This window comes from Pseudopipra pipra, chromosome 25, assembly GCF_036250125.1.
Source record: "Pseudopipra pipra isolate bDixPip1 chromosome 25, bDixPip1.hap1, whole genome shotgun sequence".
NCBI classification, from domain to species: domain Eukaryota; kingdom Metazoa; phylum Chordata; class Aves; order Passeriformes; family Pipridae; genus Pseudopipra; species Pseudopipra pipra.
The window spans coordinates 4,788,310-4,807,383 of record NC_087573.1 but is presented as its reverse complement, the minus strand read 5'-3'; the positions used below and the strand labels follow the sequence as shown (position 1 = coordinate 4,807,383).

At 46.7% G+C, this 19,074-nt stretch overlaps 1 protein-coding gene across 4 annotated transcripts in view; it reads left to right on the top strand.

Annotated features, from left to right (window-relative positions):
* KCTD20 (potassium channel tetramerization domain containing 20) overlaps positions 1-18,840 on the top strand; it is a 28,229-nt gene extending 9,389 nt beyond the window's left edge. For 2 of the 4 annotated variants that reach the window (XM_064635886.1, XM_064635887.1), the window contains 7 exons: positions 9,483-9,682; positions 10,529-10,808; positions 11,855-11,957; positions 12,476-12,596; positions 13,528-13,725; positions 14,190-14,300; positions 15,651-18,840. In XM_064635886.1, the coding sequence (XP_064491956.1) occupies positions 9,532-9,682; positions 10,529-10,808; positions 11,855-11,957; positions 12,476-12,596; positions 13,528-13,725; positions 14,190-14,300; positions 15,651-15,943 (1,257 nt within the window). In that variant the 5' untranslated portion in view covers positions 9,483-9,531 and the 3' untranslated portion in view covers positions 15,944-18,840. Of the gene's footprint in view, positions 1-2,046; positions 2,119-5,909; positions 5,945-9,482; positions 9,683-10,528; positions 10,809-11,854; positions 11,958-12,475; positions 12,597-13,527; positions 13,726-14,189; positions 14,301-15,650 lie in introns of those variants that run through there. The other 2 variants (XM_064635885.1, XM_064635884.1) reach the window with 2 other exon arrangements.
* Positions 18,841-19,074: the final 234 nt, after the last annotated feature.

Below are 19,074 nucleotides of genomic sequence, written 5' to 3'. Positions count from 1 at the left end.
ATTTTGGGTTTGGATCACTCTGCATTGCTTGTAGTTACTAACGTGGCTCCACTCTCTGAGTAGCCTTATGTTTGTTTTGCTTTTTGGTATTATCAGTATCTTAGTGAGAGTTAAACAGTGTGTTTGATTCAGGGATCTGTTGTTTTGAAGGACAGCACTGATAATCTTCCCTTTGTGCCTCTGCTCCCAAGGAGCATCTCGGCCCTTCAGCAGGAAAATTCAGCTGGGGCTTTATCTGAGCTGCCTTCCAGTGACTGTTGTGGGGAGATGTGGCAGTGCCTCGTGGGGATGCCACATAATCCCCCTGGCAGGGCTCCTGTCTCATGCCAGAGTTTGGGAAAGATCTCCTGTGCTGGGTGACAACACCTGAGTTTTGCCAAGCCTGGCTCTGCCCTTCCCCACTGGGCCTTGAGTCATGAACCTCTTTCTCAGCTCTGCAATATTTCAAATTAAATTGCATTCCATTGCAGCTTCCCCCGGTCTGTTTCGGTTTTTATTATCATTATTTTGAAATCCCTTTGGTAAACAGCTCCTGTGACTGCATTCAAACTTTCAAAACTGTGCCATCTATTGTTAGTTTTCCAAACTGCTGCTGTGTCATTGGTTAAAAATCAATGGCAGTTGGAGTTGTAGGGCACGAGATGGGAATGAGGGAGCAGTTACTCCTTGGGATCCCTTCCAGAGGAGGAAGGTGGAGCTTTGAGCTGCTCACAGCCCTTTAAAATAAGAGTCAAAGCAAGTAGGTGCCTTTTTTTAGGGGTGACGTGCTAGATAACTTTTTGTAGGAAACTAAAAGCTCCATAAATGAGGAAAGAGTGTTTTGTTTTAGGCTGATTATTCTCTCTGCTGATATTCTGCTCTGAGATAATCCACTCATATTAATTATAAAAGCTAATCTATAAATTACAGGTATAAAAATGATACAAATTATATCAATTTATTTTATATAATATATAAATGTATTGTTATTAAAGCTTTTTTTTGTAGTCCTGTTGATGGCCACCTGCCTCACCTGCTGTGGGACAACACACCTTGATTAGAGGCTGTTGCTCTTTACATTTCCCCAATTTCTTTACCAGGCCACAGGTGCTTTGTTGCACCTGAATCTAAACAGACAAGATAATTGGGCATTAAGGGAATAAAATCTTGCCCCCAAACCAATGCAAAAGTCAGTAAATTAGGGACAACTTGGAATTTTTTATGTTGGATAGGTTGTTTTTAAGTCAGATCCCTCTTAAGGCATCTTTCATTCACAGTTTAAGACTTGTCAGGACATGTTTTGTCACTGGCATTGGTCAGGATAAAAAGAGTTTCCTGCTTCTTCAGGCTCTATTTACATTAAAAATTCTGTATTATTGGTGGTGTGTGATGTATTTAATTCTGTTGTTCTGTGGAATTGTGTTTGGAGCAGTCTCTGGGAAATCCAACTCTTATCTTAGGGGAAGGCAGTGAGAAAACCAGAACAGACTGATTTCATATTTGAGCTGAGAGAGGGGAACATTTCCAGGTGGCATAAAAGTGTGGCACCTCTGCCCTGCTGTGTGAGGGCCCCTGAGCACTGAGGGAGGGGCTCATTAGCAATGCACTGAGGTATCAAAATAACTCATTTTAAGCTCATTTACTGTAAATGGATTTGGGCCCAAGGCCAAGGTCTTCTGGACTTGGGAATCCACATGCACGTGGTTATGTACATATCCAAAAAATCTGGGAGTTAATTCCTCTCTACCTGCACAAGGGACATGTGGCAGGAGGGTGTTTGACAAAACTGGACCTCTTCCACCACACAATTCCTGCAAAAACAGGCTGAACCGGGAATCTGGGAGAGAGACAGAATTTGGGGGGACTTTTGCTCGAAAGAGAAGAGTTAAAATAAAACTGTTTGTTGGGGCACAGGTCGTTGTGTTCAAACATTCCGTGAATCAGCTGCGGGGGGGAGGGAGGACTTTTAAACTGGAATATTGCCGTGAATCAGCTCTGGGGGAGTGACCAGCGCTGCTCCCAGAGGTTAAACCCAGCCCTGCTGTGCCTTGGTGCTTCCCCGGGCTCCGGGAGGATTTGGGGATCCAGGTGGATTTGGGGATCCAGGTGCTGGCAGCACTGAGGACGGATGAGCCGGCAGTAAGTGAGGAGCTGGGAGGGGGTGCTGGGCACAGGGTTTGCTCCAGAGTCACTCCAGCAAAAAGGGGGGGATTAGTTCTCTCAGAAGCTCCGATGGCTGCAGGTGGATCAGATTCCCTCTAGAATTCCCTCAAAAATTCTCCTTATGCTTTTTTTCCTGCAGCTTACAATTAAGAATGTGTGAATTTGAAACAGAGTTCAAGAGCAAAACTTGAGGAAGAAACCAGCATTTTAAAATCCAAAGGGATAAGGCAGCTCCTGCTTTTCTGCTCTGTTGGAACACGTGGGTTTTTCTGAAAGCATTATAAGTACTTTTGCAGAAAGTGGTAGAACAGAGAACACAGCAAAACTCTGTTTTCTGCTGCTCTTTTTCTTCCTGCAGGTTTTTACATAAGTATTTGTAGCTTAATCTGACACAGATGAAGGGAAAGTGTAACTCATAGGTGTCACCTGCCTTAAAACTTTATTTAGTGCAGTATTCTCTATTTTAGCAGAGGAACATTTGTTTTTCCTGTCTCTAGATAAAAATAATCTGCTTATACTTGCAACAGCTCATCTTTAGCCAGAGTTTTTCCCTTTTACCCTCATCAGATCTGCACATTCCATCCTTTTGCCAAGGAAGCCAGCTTTATTTAAATTGCTGAATTCAATCAGACAGCACTAGCAAAGCTGCCACTGCCATAGTGGTAAAAAGCTCTTTATGAGGATCAAATACATAATTTTTTTTGCCTTTATTCCAGCAGTGTGAAGAGTGGAAATAGCCTTTATAGTTTGCTTGGTTGTGGCTCTTTAACACAAATACCTTGAGCCTCACAGGGAGGGAAATAGAAAAGCATTAACCTTGTTGCCTTGGTGAGGAATTTTGTTCCCTTCTGACCCTCCTGCTGGTGGGACATTGCTGTGGTGGGACAACTTCATCCATCCCGTTGATGAGGCTGCCATGAGGACTCTCCTATTTTTGGACAAGTCTGTAAGAGGTTACATCAGGTTCATAAATCTCAATGATTTTTCTGCATGTGTTAATTTTAGTGATTAAAAAGCAGTGATGCTCTGAGTGTGGGGCACTGCTGTGGCTCCTTTAACACAGCACTGGTGGTGACAGAAGGACCTGGTGAGCTTTGGGTCTTAACCCAAGGTGTGCAAGTGAAGTGTTAAACCATTAAAAGCAGACTGCCAGCTGTAGTTTTGAGTTGCATTGGTTGAAACAGTGGATTTTTGTTAAGCCTCAAGTAAAGGAGTAAGTCAGTAAACTTTGCTAACAGTGCAGCTCTATGCACAGAATGGGAGGAACAATCCAGCATTTCATCAGCTTCCTTGCTGTCTCTTGCCAAAGTTTTTGGGCTGCCCTGCATTGCATCAGTCCTGCTGGACATTATTTTCCATCTATCATTTGGAGCCAGATGGAAAATGAATCCTCTGTATATTGATAGAGTTATTTCATAACAAGGGAAAAGCTTTCTGGCCTGTGCCTGTGCTGGTTCAACCTTTAAATCAGCTTTTATTGTCTGGTTGTGTTCATGTTTGGAAAATGAAATGAGGATCATTAATAGGTACGTGAAGAGCATGAGAAGGCTCCAGGTAGATGTTTTTCTCTCTGGTGTGAATCCATGTGGATGCACTTCCATGTTTTTCTCCAGTGGTCCAGGTGTATCCACAGGTGCCAGGGAGTGGCAGCCTCAGACCTGCCAAGTCTCACCTTGCCCTGGGCATCTCCTTTGGTTCAGGGGCACAGGGCAGTGCCTGGGGCTCCACCTGGAGACTCCACCTTCCCTCCTTGTGGGACACCTGTGGAGCCAGGCTGGGAGAGCTGGGAATGTTCAGCCTGGAGCAGAGAAGGCTCCAGGGAGACCTCAGAGCCCCTCGCAGTGCCCGAAGGGGCTTTCCCTTTACAGAGTAGGAAATCAATCATTAGGAGTTTGTTCCTCTGCTTTTATGTTCAGAGAGACTTCTGGCATGTTCCAAGGATGTCTTTTAAGAAATTTATGCTGGTTTTGGCTGATAGAGAGTTAATTTTCTTCCTGGTAACTGGTAGGTGACTGTGGTTGGGATCTGTGCTGGAAAAGGGGGCTGATAACACAGGGATGTTTTAGTTATTGCTGAGCAGGAATCTCACAGGGCCAAGGTCTGCTCTGCTCCCCACCCACCACTGAGGAGTTGGGGGGACACAGCCAGGACAGCTGAGCCAAGGGATGGATATTCCACACCACAGGGAATCCTGCTTAGAATGTAGAGGTGGGGGAAGAAGAAGGAAGGGGGGATGTTGGGAGTGATGGTGTTTGTCTACCCAAGTCCCCATTAGGTGTAATGGAGCTTTCCTTGGGGTGGCTGAACACCTGCCTGCCCATGGGAAGTGGGGAATGAATTCCTTGCTTTGCTTTACTTGCACGTGCAGTTTCTATAGAGTCATAGAATCCCAGAAGTCATCTCATTCCACCCCTCTGCCATGGGCAGGGACATCTTCCACTGTCCCAGGTTGCTCCAAGCCCCATCCAACCTGGCCTTGGACACTTCCAGGGATGGGGCAGCCACAGTTTCTCTGGCCAACCTGTGCCTCAGGGAAGAATTCCCCTCACAGGGAAGAATTTCTCCCAAATATCTGTCTGCCCTCTGGCAGTGGGAAGCCATTCCCCCTTGTCCTGTCAGCCCATTTCCTGACTAAGAGTCCCTCTCCACCTTCCTTGTAGCCCCTTCAGACCCTGGAAGGGGCTGTGAGGTCTCCACACAACCTTCTCTTCTCTTTAGCTATTAAAATGTCTTTATGTCAGCTCACGAGCTCCTGTTCCAGCTCTCCCCCCATCCCACCAGGGAGCACGAGCACGTGTGAGGCTCAGCTGCCATCTGGGGTTAAACCAGGACAGACATTACAGCCAGGCTTTAGCCATTGTGGAAAAACATGCAGTTCTATTAGAAATCCATCTTGTTCTGAAGGAGTTGACTGTGGAATTAGGTCAGGCACACCCTGCGTGCTTGTGTTTCCTGCTGGCTCATATTTCTGACAATAATTGTACATGGGAATGTTTCTGTGGACTTAAAGGAGTGTTGTCACCTCAAAAAGTAGTTGTTTGGAGTTTTATTTCAGTCGTGGTGGTTATGCTGTGGTTTAGGAGGAGGGGGAGGGTTGCTCACCACCTGATTCACTCGCTGCTTGTCCTTCCTTGCCATTTACAAACCCAATGGTGAAGTAAATTACTCATTTCTACTATTTTTACCCTCTTACAACCTCTCTCCTGCCATGCCAGATGACAGTGAAGCCGTGCAAAAGCTGTCAGATGTTACAGCAAGGGCTGTGATTCAATGGGTTTGGACAGCTCAGCTTTTCATTGTTTTCCTTTGAAGTTTCTGTGAAGTTCTTGATACCTAAAATACTCTGTAGTGGTTCTTTAAAACAAAGTCCCAAGGATAAGGAATATATCCTTATCAATATAACAAAATATTATATTTATATAATTAATAAAAGTAGAAACCAGCAGGTTTGTACTGATGCTTTTGTTACCTTTTGTTCAATAAAGTGCTGCATCTTAATGGGTTTTCTCTGCTGGGTGTGTTGCTGTAGTTCAACTCCTTTTCGTGGCACACATCACCTTGTTTATGGTGATCTGTACAACTGAAGCCATTCAGCTCCTTCCAGCAGCTGAGGGAGAACTGTAAACCTTGGGAATGGCTTTGGATGTGCCCCAGATTCGTTAGGGTGGGGAAGGATGAAGTGCTGAAGATCTCCCCAGCCTCTCAACGTTGCAGAACGCTTCCTTCTTAAGAATTGCACAGAACAAGGATCACCCTCTTCACCTCTGCAAAGCATTTGGAGCATGAATTGTTTGTGCCAAAGGTTCACTGCTAAATAAAACTGTTTCCACTTGGTGATTAAAAATAATTTAAATATGACTTCCATATTTTTCTCTCAAGAAAAGACAAGGCTCTAGGCAAGTTCAAATAAAGATTATTTCCCCAGGACCACCAGCACATGGTTTGGAGACAGATGTTTGTGCAGTTGCACAGCTCATTTTTGGTGCTGGCATGTTCTGGAGGGAGGAGGGACCTACATATCCCAAGTTAAGGTAACCAATGGCCAGAGCCAGATGGGAATTTTGATTTTTGACTCTGATACTGATTTCCTTTAAAAAAATAAAATCTCAGCCTGTTAAGGAGCTCTTTGATCTTTAGTGTTGAATGTGACTTGAGCTTCTGCTACTCCTGAATGCCCAGCTCCCAAAATCCAGCTGAGTCTTCCAGCTTCTCTGTGGACTGATCCTCTGTGGACTGATTTTGAGAACACAAACTGCTCCTTACCTGCTCCTCCAGGATGTGAGAACACAAACTGCTCCTTACCTGATCCTCCAGGATTTGAGAACACAAACTGCTCCTTCCCTGATCCTCCAGGATTTGAGAACACAAACTGCTCCTTCCCTGATCCCCCAGGATTTGAGAACACAAACTGCTCCTTCCCTGATCCTCCAGGATTTGAGAACACAAACTGCTCCTTCCCTGATCCTCCAGGATTTGAGAACACAAACTGCTCCTTCCCTGATCCTCCAGGATTTGAGAACACAAACAGGTCACGGAGAAGTGAGAAAGAGGTTGAGGTGCTCATTCACTGCTCCTGATCCATTCTGTGGTACCAGCTAATTTACACTTCCCAGAGGGTGGAACCATGCATGGAAAGAGCCTTGGAAGGAAGGTGGTAGCCTGGGAATTGCTGGTGCCTGGAGCTGAGTAGTGAACGTGCTGCAAGTCAGAGTAGCACCTGGGTAGGCAGTGGAGCTGTTCCTCTGATCCTCAGGATTATGGCTCCTCCTCTGTGTCCCCGTTTTCTCTCATAAAACACTTCCCTGCAGTGTTTCCCAGGGCTGTTAGGAGCAATGAGCAGTTAATATTTGTAAAAAGCTTTGAAGATGAATAGTGCTAATTATTATTTATAGGTATTCACTCTCAGCACAGGTAGTTCTCCTTGATCCTGGGCATGAAAGGAAACCAGGACATTTGTAAGCTGGTCAGGCAGGAGTTTGGCCTTGAAGTCTTTATGTCCTGGTTTCCCTGCTGGGTTCTGTGTGTTTGCAATATATTTGTCTCATTAAATCACCACTTTGGGGATTTATTGTACCAGCCAGATGTGCTAAAGGAACCTTACTCACTTTCCTCAATTCTGCTGACACCTGGTGTGCAGGATTTGGGATGCCAAGAGGGGCCACAAGACAGGGAATTGTCATCAGCCTGGCCCAGGTTGGATAATCAGCAGGGCTGGATGTTCCACTTCCTGAAGATTCAATAAGGAAAGTCAGATCTGACACTGGAAGAGCCACCACATTGCAAAGAGCAGCTGTTTGTGAATCTGTTTTAACAGAAGAGAACAAGGAGAAGGGTGTCCATCAGCTGGGGTTTTTCTCCTAAAAATCCTGCTTAGCAGATTAAGCAGCAGAAGAATAGGGAATTATCAGGGAAAATTCATGTGTTGTAGTTCCTGTGTATCTGATGATAGTTCTGTAAATAATTTCAGAGCTGTTGTAGTTGAGGACTGCTGAGGGGTGTTCAGGGTCTCTTCAACTGTGCCTGCATTTAATTAGAGCTTGAGGTGATGAACAAAGATTGCAACATTGACCCAACCCAGTTTGGTGGCTGTGAAATTCTGTCTGTTGGGGCTTTGTGCTGTTTGACATCTCTTCAATAGGGCTTGGAAGGCAGAGCTCTGGGGAAGGTGTGGAGTCTGAGTGTCCCTGGATAAAGCTGATTTATCTGATTCCCTGCCTAAACTGCTGAGTAATGCAGGACATAATCAGGAGATCATCCATGAGTGTTCCCCAGTGCAGGGCAGTGTTCACAGGCACTGGTGGGTTTCTGGTGGGAGTGATGGGGGGATCTGTCCAGGGGCCAGGAAGATGTGGGGAGAGGGAGTTTCCAAGCTGTGTTGGGTGAGAGCAGAGGGGGAGGTGATGCCCTGAGAGCTGCCCAGTTGCTGGGACTGAGATGACCCTCAGAGGCTCCTCCTGTCACTGTTCCTTCCAGCCAGAGCCATTAAGAAAGAAATGGGTTTGCTGTTGCCAAAAATTTTCCTTCAGATGAACATCACATGATGTGTAAGCAACAGATTTTCTAAAAATACACAGATATAACAATGCTGGCAACTTAATATTGGGTTTACAGAACAAAGAAAAGGAATTGTTTTTCCTTTTTTAAATTCTCATTAAGAATTAAATGGTTCCACTGACTGCCAGTAACAATGGGCTTGAAACCCACCACTGAACTGCTCATTAAGGCTTCACCCTCAGCAGGTCCTGCCCAGAAAACTGGCCAACTCTGCCTTGGCATTTTGTTGTTCTATTAGTGCTGTGTTTTATCTGGTTTGTCTCTACCAGGCAGGGCTCTGCCAGGAGACAGAGATGGCACCCATGGGCCCTGGAGTCTTCATTTAGCCAAGGAAAAGACACAGGACAATTGTGCAGCAGGGGGGAAATTGGGAAAATTCACTAATGAGGAAATTGGTGCTTTGTGTTTTAGAGAGTAGAGGGAAAACAGTTGAAGGCAAGAAAGGAGAGCTGGTTCTTGTCCAGGGCAAAACAAATGCCAGAGAGAATGAGGGAAAGAGGGCAAAGAAATCTGTTAGGAGATACAGGGAGTGAAGTGGGTCTTAAAGATAGAAACAAGGAGGAAGAATTTCACTTGGAAAAAAAATGAGAAAAATGGAAGCTGTGTCTGCATATGCTGGAAGAACATTCCAGATCTGAGTGGTGTTGGTTAAATCATCATGTGTGAGGCTTCTCCAGTCCTGGATGTTCTGCATCAGACAAGTGGGTTTTGTAGGACTGTTTTGGGTTAAATCCTGGAGTGAGCACTGTGTGACAGCAGGGGCATAAATCAAGAAGGAAAACCCAAACCCAAGGAGTGACTGGGAGCAGGGAGCCTCCTGGTCAAACCTCACAGTGGTTAAGTGGCAACTCCTGAGCTGTTAACTGGGAAAATGTTATATTTCAGGCTGTAGCCATGTTACAGAGCTCATTTGGCCAGGGCTGGGAATCAAGAGATACATAAACATTTTTAAAGGGCACTAGAGTTCTGGAGGGAGGGTAATTGCCAGGAAGGTATTTGCAGGAATGCACATGTGATCTAAAGACATCAGTGGCTTTAGACTTAGCTTTAAAAAAAGCAAAGGTTTATAGATTAAATATATTTAATAGACCCCTGGTTACTTTAAACGCTTTTTTCATTTTTCTAAGTGAGTACAGGGGCATCATAAGCCTCTGAAACACAGTTAAATACCTGCAAAAATGCCTTTTGAGCCTGAGGGACTTGGCTTGTGGTACCAGATACAGGGATTTGAGCTTCATTGCTTGGGAGTTCCCTCCACAACCAACAACCTGGTGTTTTCTGTGCAGCTCTTCCCTTAGGAAACGCCACCAGCTCCTCACAGCACGGAGGCCCAGCATGAATGTGAACTGTGCTGGGGGGACAGACTGGTCGAGGAACCCAGAGTCCAGTTGCCCTGTGGAGAACAGAACTGTGGCATCTCATGAGTCAGAAGAAAGTGCTGTGGTGGTAGGAGGTCACAGCTCTGCTGCAGTTCCCAGGACTGAGGGTGAGTAAGGATAATGTCCTCACCTCGTAATCCTCAAGGGAGATTATGTTTTGTTCTCTGAGGGCTGTTCAGTTTTGGAAGAGGTTCCAGTATCACAAGGCAGGCTGCACTGGGGAGTGTGTACCCTGCTCTAAAGGACAGCAGTTCACAGCAGAGTTCAGCAACTTGGCAGCATCATCCCATGGGAATGCCCTGGCTGGCCAGCTCATGGCTCCTGCTGGGATTGTGCCTGAACAGATTCCCTGGAAGCAGCTGGACAGAGTGTCCACCACGGACCAGCATCAAGCACTGCTGACCTGCAGCGCCTGGTGAGGTGTGTGCTGCTGCTGCAGCTGCCTGGGAGGGTCTGTGTCTGTATTTTGAGCTTGTTTAATTCCTGTGCTCCTGCCCTTTGCCACTGAAACCATCATTGGGGTTCGTTAGGAAATTTTTTTATCCAAAATCCAGTCAAAAACATGGTCTAGTTGTGTTGGGGAGGGTTAGGTTGGATATTAGGAAAAGGTTCTTCCCCCAGAAGTGATTGTGCACTGAACAGGCTCCCCAGGGCACTGGTCATGACCCAAGGCTGACAGAGCTCAAGAAGTGTTTGAACAACACCCTCAGGCATGTGGTGGCATTTTGGGGTTGTCCCGTGCAGGGCCAGGAGTGTGACTGGTAATTCTTGTAGGTTCCTTCTAACTCAGCATATTCTGTGATTCTGTGATACAACATTACTCTGGCAGTTATGTCTACTGGAATCCTTAATTGTATGACTCAGTTTTCTCGTTGCAGTGGGAGGTGTTACTATGAGATGATGTTTTCCAATAAATTCTCTCTTACCCTGCAGTACTCATTTGTCTCCCTCAGGTTTGGATCCCGAATGCCGACACAGCGCTTGCCCAGGAAGTCCCCAGATCAGCTGCATGCTCTCTGCTCCTGAAGACACCCACAGCTGCCATTTCCCAGATGGGAATAAGAGACAGGTGGAATATTTTAGTCCCCAGGAACGCCATGGATGCTGTGCTTTGTCTTCAAGCAGCAGCTCACAGACAGTGGCTCCTGAGAAAGTGACCCTTGTGGTGGATGGCACTCGCTTTGCAGTGAACCCCCAGATCTTCACTGCTCACCCTGACACCATGCTGGGAAGGTGGGTCATGGCCCTTGTTTTCAAGGTAACTGAAATGGGTCAAATGTTTGTTAAAATGGAGCAAACCCACAATGTTTGTTTTGTGATCTCATCTGTACACACAAGCAAAGCAAGGGTGACCTCAGTGAGAACTTGCCTGTGAGGGAGGCCCTGAAGACCTGACCAGCTGGAGAGCTGGTAGTTCTCTAGATTAAGTCTCCCTTTGGTCCACTTCCATCAGAAAATGCACACTTTTAGCCAAATGTGGTCTCATTTTCTTTTCTGTCCAAGTGTTTGCCTGGTTTGTAAGCAGTACATCTGTCCACAGCTGATAACCTCCCTCCTGAATGGGGAGTATGATAATGCTCCATCCCCTCCTGCTGCCCTCTTCTGATACTCTCCCAAAAGAGAAGTTACTGGTCTCCCTCTAACAGGACTGGAAGGTTGGAACCTGTTTCTGCAACAAGAAACACTCATGTTCTGTACTGCCAGCACTTCCCCCCTCTCTGACCAAGGGGAGATAGTCCTGTCAGGTCACTGACCCTTGCACTGGTCATTGAGGAAAACACAGATGAAACAAGGGATCAAAAACGTGCAGGTATCGGGTGTAGGTCAGTGAAAGGGCTTTATTGCCAGGGGATTTTCTGCCCCAGGGCTGAATGATCTGTTCCTTGACTTGTTCCTTGACACAGTAGCCATAGCAACAGAGCCCAGACTTCCCTGAGCCAGCTCCTGTCCCTGTTTAGCATGGAAGTAAAGTTGGAGTGTGGAGTCACTGTATCTCTGTGTCAATGGTCTGGGTTGGAAGAGGCCTTAAAGCCCATCTCATTCCACCCCCTGCCATGGGCAGGGACACCTTCCACTCTCCCAGGTTGCTCCAAGCCCTGTCCAACGTGGCCTTGCACACTTCCAGGGATGGGGCAGCCACAGCTTCTCTGGGCAACCTGTGCCAGGGCCTCCCCACCCTCCCAGGGAAGCATTTCTTTAACCCCAGTGCACCTCTTTGTCCCTGGAATAAATGCATTTCTGTGTTCTCGTGGAATTACATGGGTTTTTTCTCTCTTCAGAATGTTTGGACCAGGAAGAGAATACAATTTCACCAGGCCCAATGAGAAGGGGGAGTATGAAATCGCAGAGGGAATCAGCTCGGCCGTGTTCCGCACGGTGCTGGTAAGGAGATGTTTGCAGACAGGGGAAAAAAGAGAAATAAACAGTCTGTTTGTCACCTGTGCAAAGCTGAGCCATCTCCAGGCAGCTGCACTCCCTGGGACATTCTGTTTTTACATTTTGCATCGTGATTTTTAAAGAAAAAATATAGGAGACCTTGGTAGAAGTCAATGTTTCAGATATTTGCTCATCTTGCCTTTTACCTTCCCTGAGTCCTGTTGCTGGAATTCCTGAGCTGCACCCTGACCTTGTGGTTGCATATTAATGTCTGTTGCATATGAGATATTACTAAACTCTGTGCCATGGGAAAAGTTTTAACTGGAGCTCATCATTTATCAGACCCAAGAGGACCTGCAGATGCAGCTTCTTGAACAATCAGGGTTGTTTTTACTGTTCAAAGAGCTCCAAACAGCCTCTCTAACTCTCAAATGTTGGTAAACAAAACCAAGAACTAATTAAGAATTATCAGAGTCCGAGACATCCTTAATTTTTCTCTCTAAAAACTGTCCTTATATTCACAGGATTATTACAAAACTGGAATCATTAACTGCCCTGATGGGATTTCCATCCCAGACCTTCGAGACACATGTGATTACCTCTGCATAAACTTTGATTTCAACACAATCAAATGTCAAGACTTAAGTAAGTATGGAAAGAAATCAGCTCCTGGGAGATCAACTGCGTGGATCCTGATTCAATGCAGCTCTTAATCATGTGCTTTAGTTTAAGCATGAACATGTGGATTCCACTAGGGCTCAAGTTGCAATTAAACAGCTTCTTTTTTGCTGCCTTAATCAGAACTGAAGTGATTGAATCCTGCAGAATGCAGACACCTTGGTCAAAAAGAAAATTATAAACGTTCTGGTCTCTTTTTGTAACAGAGGCCAAGCAGAGCTTGCTGTTATAGCCAACAAAATGAAAGCTAAAAGCAGGGTTATGACTCGTATCCAAAATGTACTAGAGAATCATGAATAATTTAAGCTAAAGAATGATGGGCAAAGCAGGAACAAAGGATACCAAAGCTGGGAAGTAACAGAGTTCCTAGACATGAAGGGATTTGATTGGGAGCAGCTTTTTGGTGGGCATGCTGGCCAAGAAAGTACTTTTAGCACAGGCAGATCTGTGGAAAGCACTGCAGTGAAATGGAGTGTGTGGTACAGGAGCACAGGCTGTGGGTGGAATTTCCTGCCCTCTTCTCTGATGAGTGATCACAGAGAAGGCACCAAAATGTACTTTCAAGGGTAGAGGTTGTTGCTGGGATTCAAGTTAAGTATCAAAATGAATTAATTATTCAGTCTGTTACTCTTTCACTGTATTGGTTGGAGCTTGGTGGGGGGTTTTTTTGTGGCCATGAAATGGTTCTGCAGTGTAATTTGTATCCTATTTGAAATGCAGTCTGTACATCTGATTTTGCCAGTTCTGGAGCTAGAGGCTGTTGATGCCTCTGAGCATATGTTGAGCAGTTTGTCTAAGGAAGAATTCCCGCTGTGCTCTTGGATAGGTCTGGAAGTGCAGAGCTGGGACATATTTTCATAGTGTAGAACAGCTCATTGTCTGATTTCTGCCTCCCCAGGTGCTCTGTTACACGAGCTCTCCAACGATGGGGCTCACAAGCAGTTTGACAGCTACCTGGAGGAGCTGATCCTGCCCATCATGGTGGACAGTGCCAGGAAGGGGGAGCGGGAATGTCACATCGTCGTGCTGACAGATGAAGACACCGTGGACTGGGATGAAGATCATCCACCTCCCATGGGAGAGGAGTACTCACAAAGTAAGGGCTCTGCACTGGGGCTCCTGGCTCTGTGTGCCAGGAAAGGACCCATTCCCAAACTCCAGGCTTCCTCCAGGAGGAGGTGCTGGCACATGGAGCCCTTCTTGTGCACTCCTTTTGAGCTGCCGCTGCTGGAGGCAGGATACCAGAGCTGTGCTCTGATCCCTGTGTTGGGACTGACAGCACACACTGCAGCTTTTCCTTGTGTTTCTGCCTCCCCCTCAGCCTTTTCCTGGCTCCTTAGTGAGGGAATACTCTTTGCTTTCCACTCCCATCACCTCCCAGTCTGTCCTGACTGTGATGTGCATCACTACCCTCCCACAAGGAAGTACAACTAATGCCAGTGAGGAGAACAGGCACCTTGAAAACCACACCTGGTTTTAGGCAGCCTCGCAGCTGAGCACGTCAAAAACAGGGAGAAGGTTCCTCTTTGTAGATTGTAATCACCTCTTTTATTTCTCAAGTCCTTTACAGTTCCAAGCTGTACAGATTCTTCAAGTACATCGAGAACCGGGACGTGGCAAAAGCCGTGTTAAAGGAGCGGGGCCTGAAAAACATTCGCATTGGCATTGAAGGTGAGGTGTTGTTCAGCAAAGGAAATCCTAAAACAGGTGACTCCACAGTCAGTAAAGCCTGGTTTCCTCTGAACTCCAGGCATTTCCTGGTTTACTCTGTGGTTTACATTTATTTTCATGGAACTGGTCAAATCTGGGCATGTTCCTTCACCTTAAAGGAAGGTAAAAGATACATAAAATGTACTGGTAAGCCTAGGAATGAGTAAACAGGAAACAGGAGTCAAATGCTTCCACCTGCTGCTCCAAGCAGTCCCTTAGGGATTTAGAGAAAGTTGTGCTCTGTCCTGGGAGACTGTCTTATTTTTATAGTAGCTATGTTTGCTCACAAAATGGCTGGTGCTGTGCAGCTGTTGATCCTATGACTGACTACACACAGTGCTGCACCCTCCTGTCAGAGAATCCTGGAATCATTTAGTTTGGAAAAGCCCTCTGAGATCATTGAGTCCAACCATGAACCCGGCACTGCCAAGCCCACCACTAAACCATGTCCCCAAGCACCACATTCACATATGTTTTAGGTCCCTCCAGGGATGGAGACTTCACCATGGGCAGCTCTGCCAGGGCTGGACAACCCTTTTGGTGAAAAAAATTTCCCCCATATCCAACCTAAACCTCCCCTGCTGCAACTTGAGGCTGTTTCCTCTCCTCCTGTCCCTTGTTCCCTGGGAGCAGATCCTGACCCCCACCTGGCTCCCCCCTCCTGTCAGGGAGTTGGAGAGAGTGAGAAGGTCCCCCCTGAGCCTCCTTTTCTCCAGGCTGAGCCCCCCCAGCTCCCTCAGCTGCTCCTGGTGCTCCAGACCCTTCCCCAGCTCCATTCCCTTCTCTGGACATGCTCCAGCCCCTCAGTGTCTTGTTCTGACCCCAGGATTCAAGGTGTGGGCTCAGCAGTGGGACAATCACTGTCCTGGTCCTACTGGAACATTGTTGCTGGTCCAGACCAGGATGCCCTTGGCCTCCTTGCCCATCTGGGTACACCTGGCCTCATGTTTAGCCTTGGCCCTTCTCATTTTTTCCCTTGCATAACCTCATGACATCCTCAGAGTCCTCCTGATTTGCCTGCCCCTTCTTCCTCCTTTTCATCCCCACCTTTGGCACATGGGAATGGCCTGCTCCTGCAGCTTCAAGTTTTCCTTCTTGAGGAACGTCCAGCCTTCCAGAACTCCTTGGCAGGGGAAAAGAGAAGGGTCTTTTGCAAGCCAGTAATGTAAAATGTGGAATGTGAGCATTTGTCTGCTGGGTTGTGTGTGTGTGTCCCACCCTGACCCCACAGTCACTCCCACCTGGCTCTTCTGGAATGCTGCTGTGAGTCAGAGGGGTGCAGTGCAGCTGAGGGGCTGTCTGTGTTTCCAGGATATCCCACCTGCAAAGAGAAGGTGAAGAGGAGGCCCGGTGGGCGCTCAGAAGTGATCTACAACTACGTCCAGCGGCCCTTCATCCAGATGTCCTGGGAGAAGGAGGAGGGCAAGAGCCGCCATGTGGATTTCCAGTGTGTCCGGAGCAAATCCCTCACAAACCTGGTCACGGTGGGGGATGATGTCTCAGAGGACCACGAGGTGCTAATGCATCACCCCCCCCAGGTGGATGAACTGGACAGGCTGAACGCCCCCTTCTCCCAGATGGTTTTTAACGAGGTCCCGGATTAGTGCTGGAGGATCCTGCTGGATGTGGGAACGTCTCAGCGCGGTCTCGTCCCGAGTGGTGGAACACAGACTCCTGCAAGGTGCTTTATCCTCCTTCATGCTCTTACTGCGTTGTCATATTACAAGCATGTTAATAAAGAGCCACACTCCATAGTCTTAATTGTGCAATCAAAAGCAACATCTCCTCAGACAAAAAGGAAACGACGCCGTTTGTTTCTACTACAAAGGCTTCCGGATCGGTGGGTGCTGAATATTTTATCTGAACTTCTAAAAGAAGAGCACAATTATGTAGAAACATCTTGTTTGACATGAGAGAGGAAATTCTGGGCCTGTCAAGACAAAGCTTTCCTTTACCATTAGGCACTTAGCTTTGCTTTTGTGGGAATCAGTTACAGAGGAGTGAACATCAAAGCAGGACAGATGATGCTCTTTCATCAACCAGCAGAAATGTAGCACAGTTGTGACAGCAAAACCCTGAGCGTGGAGGAATCTGTTTGCACTGCCACCTGGCTTTGGATCCAGCATGCTGTACTGTCTAGGATAAACCAGGTCCATAGGAAGCTTATGCCTGTTCACAGGAATTTCCCATACATACTTCTCCATGAGATAGAATCATTGTTTTTAGGAATGTTTTCTGTTAAGTTCAGTAAAATGAGTAGATGGTGCTGAAGGAAAACCCAAAAGAGACTGTAGCTGATGTTTTACCAACCAAGTAAATCTATTTAGTAGCCAAGTAGATGTGAACCTTTCTAGAGGTAACTGTGCCTGCTACAGACTTTCAGTTGTCTCCTCCATCCCCCTGCTAAGACAAAAAAAGCCAGTGGAGGAGCTCCCAGAACAAACAGTACCTGAGTAAAATCCATGGTCTCATCCACCTTAGTTGGTCAGAATTCCTGTAGGCTCTCCAAGGAACACTGTGCTGCTGCAGCTTTAAAAGGCCAGCTACTTCCCAGTGTGCAACTGAGTGGACTATTTTGTTGTCAGACAGGTAAGAAATACCAATAGTAACCCAGCCCTCAGGAGAGAAAAATACTCATACCTGGCAACAACTCCTTTGCTGCTCTGAGTGTAGTATCCTGCTCTGTGTAAGGCTCTGGGAATTTTGGATTCAGGGCCAACAAAGCTGTGACTGTGAGAACAGACACATTCCAGGCTGGTTTAGCATAGATAGGTTGGAGCTTGCTGGTCTTGTTCCTGCAGCAGGAGTTTCTTCTAGGAATTTTCTGTTGGAATTACCTGTAGGACTTCCCTCTAGGCTGACTTAACCACTGATGAGCACGTGGTGAGTTTAGCTCTGCCCCAGCTGAGCTGAGGGCTCTCAGAACAGGGCAGCCTCACAGAGCCATCCCTTCTGGCTGGAGGGGAGTTTAAAGACTCCAGAACTGCAGTATTTGAACATGGTGCTGCTGCAAAGAAAAGCTGAAACCGTTCAGGAAGAAAGAGAGGGACAGGGTTCCTTGCAAAGTTGTTCAGGTCAGTGCTGCTCTTACGATGGTGTTGAAACCTGGACCATTTGGGCACTGAGCTGCCTGGTCAGACTTGGCAAAGCAGAGGTCAGTATTAGTCAGTATTAGTCTGCCCCTAGAAAGTTTATTCATTTATTATCGGGACTGCATCATCAAGGAAATTTGTATTATTCTCCCTCTGACTGCCAAGTGCATGGAGCATTTGCTGACCAGTGAGGATTGCTGTTGTTTGCTGCTGAGGATGGCTGTGGTTTTCGGTGTAACATGGCAAGATCAAGCAAAACTTTTTAGTTAGGAGTAACAAATCTCTGCCAAGACGCCTCTTGCTGATACGTTCGGTTCCCATTTGTGTGGATACAGGTTTCTGATTCTGTTCTTAGCTTTTTTCCCAAGTGCAGCAAATAGATCTCTTCTTTTTAAAAGTGCCTGTGGGAAGATTTCAGGTCCCAGGGTTTCAGATGCCCAAGTTTCACCTGAGTACTTTTGAAAACTCCTCCCTCTGTGTCATTGGGTCAGTACAAGAAGTGAACTTCAGTGCCTGCACAGAGCTGGGGGGGTGTGCAGTCACTCCCTCTATTGCTCCAGATGAATTTCTATTTTTGTAGTAGAGAAAGGAAGACATATGGACCATTAACCTCCCCCCAGGGGCCAGACCAGCCCCCTTCCCAGCCTTGGTGATGAGCCATTCCCTCAGGACAGACAGCAGCACTGGTGAGCCTGTGTGTGCCCAGCAGGGGTGGAGGTTGCCCCCAGGCCCTGTGTGCCCAGCAGTGATGACCCCCAGGCCCTGTGATTATGTTTTTCAGTGTGTATTTATTTTTACTACAGTGTCAGTTTTAATTATTTGAGTATTACTGCCCAGCTGAGTTGGAGCTTACACATGTTCTGCTCTAGGGACTGAAGGGGGGGTGTTGTTGAAAGCTCCTCTTCAGGACTCTGTCAAGGCATCAGGTGCTGAGAATTGGACCTCGATGGCACCTTTTGGGATCTGACAGCAAAGTCCCATGGCCAGCCAAACCAAATCCCCCCCTGAGCCCAAGGCTCAGCTCAGCCTCTGGAAGGATCTGGCCAGTTTGTCAGAAATAGTGGCCATGGGTTACAGACTGTCACTGCCTGTAGGAGCTCGTGGTTCCCTGTGTAATCAGCTGGACCTCCAGCTCCCATGATTTCCATGAAGTTTTTACCACTCACCCAGTGTAGTTTATTGGCTTTCCCAAGTAATTAAAGATGAATTCGGGATTTTAATTTTTGTTAGTAAAGTGAATTCCATTGGAACACTGAATAAAATTGAAAAAGTGTTTGCTTTTCCTCCTCTCATGGTCACCTACTTCAGGTACAAGGTCAACTCTTGTCTTATTCTAGATGTACTGAAGTGTTCCCCATGCTGTGTATGAACTCCAGATGTATGGTTTCTGTATTAAAATATAAATTATATGTGGCTTGTTTGGCTGTTTTAAAACTTGTTTTAAAACAAGTAGAAGAGTAGAAGAACAGGCTGGGGACAGGGGGATAGAAGGTTTTGTTTCCTTGCTTCATAAAGTACCTGTGGTTGTGATCCCAAAGCCTCAGGAGCAGCTTGGCATCAGACAGAGCCTGGTTGATTTGGCAGAGACCAACTGCAGAGATGTTCCCACCTTTTGTGCTGAGAGGACTCTGAGTTTATTTCAG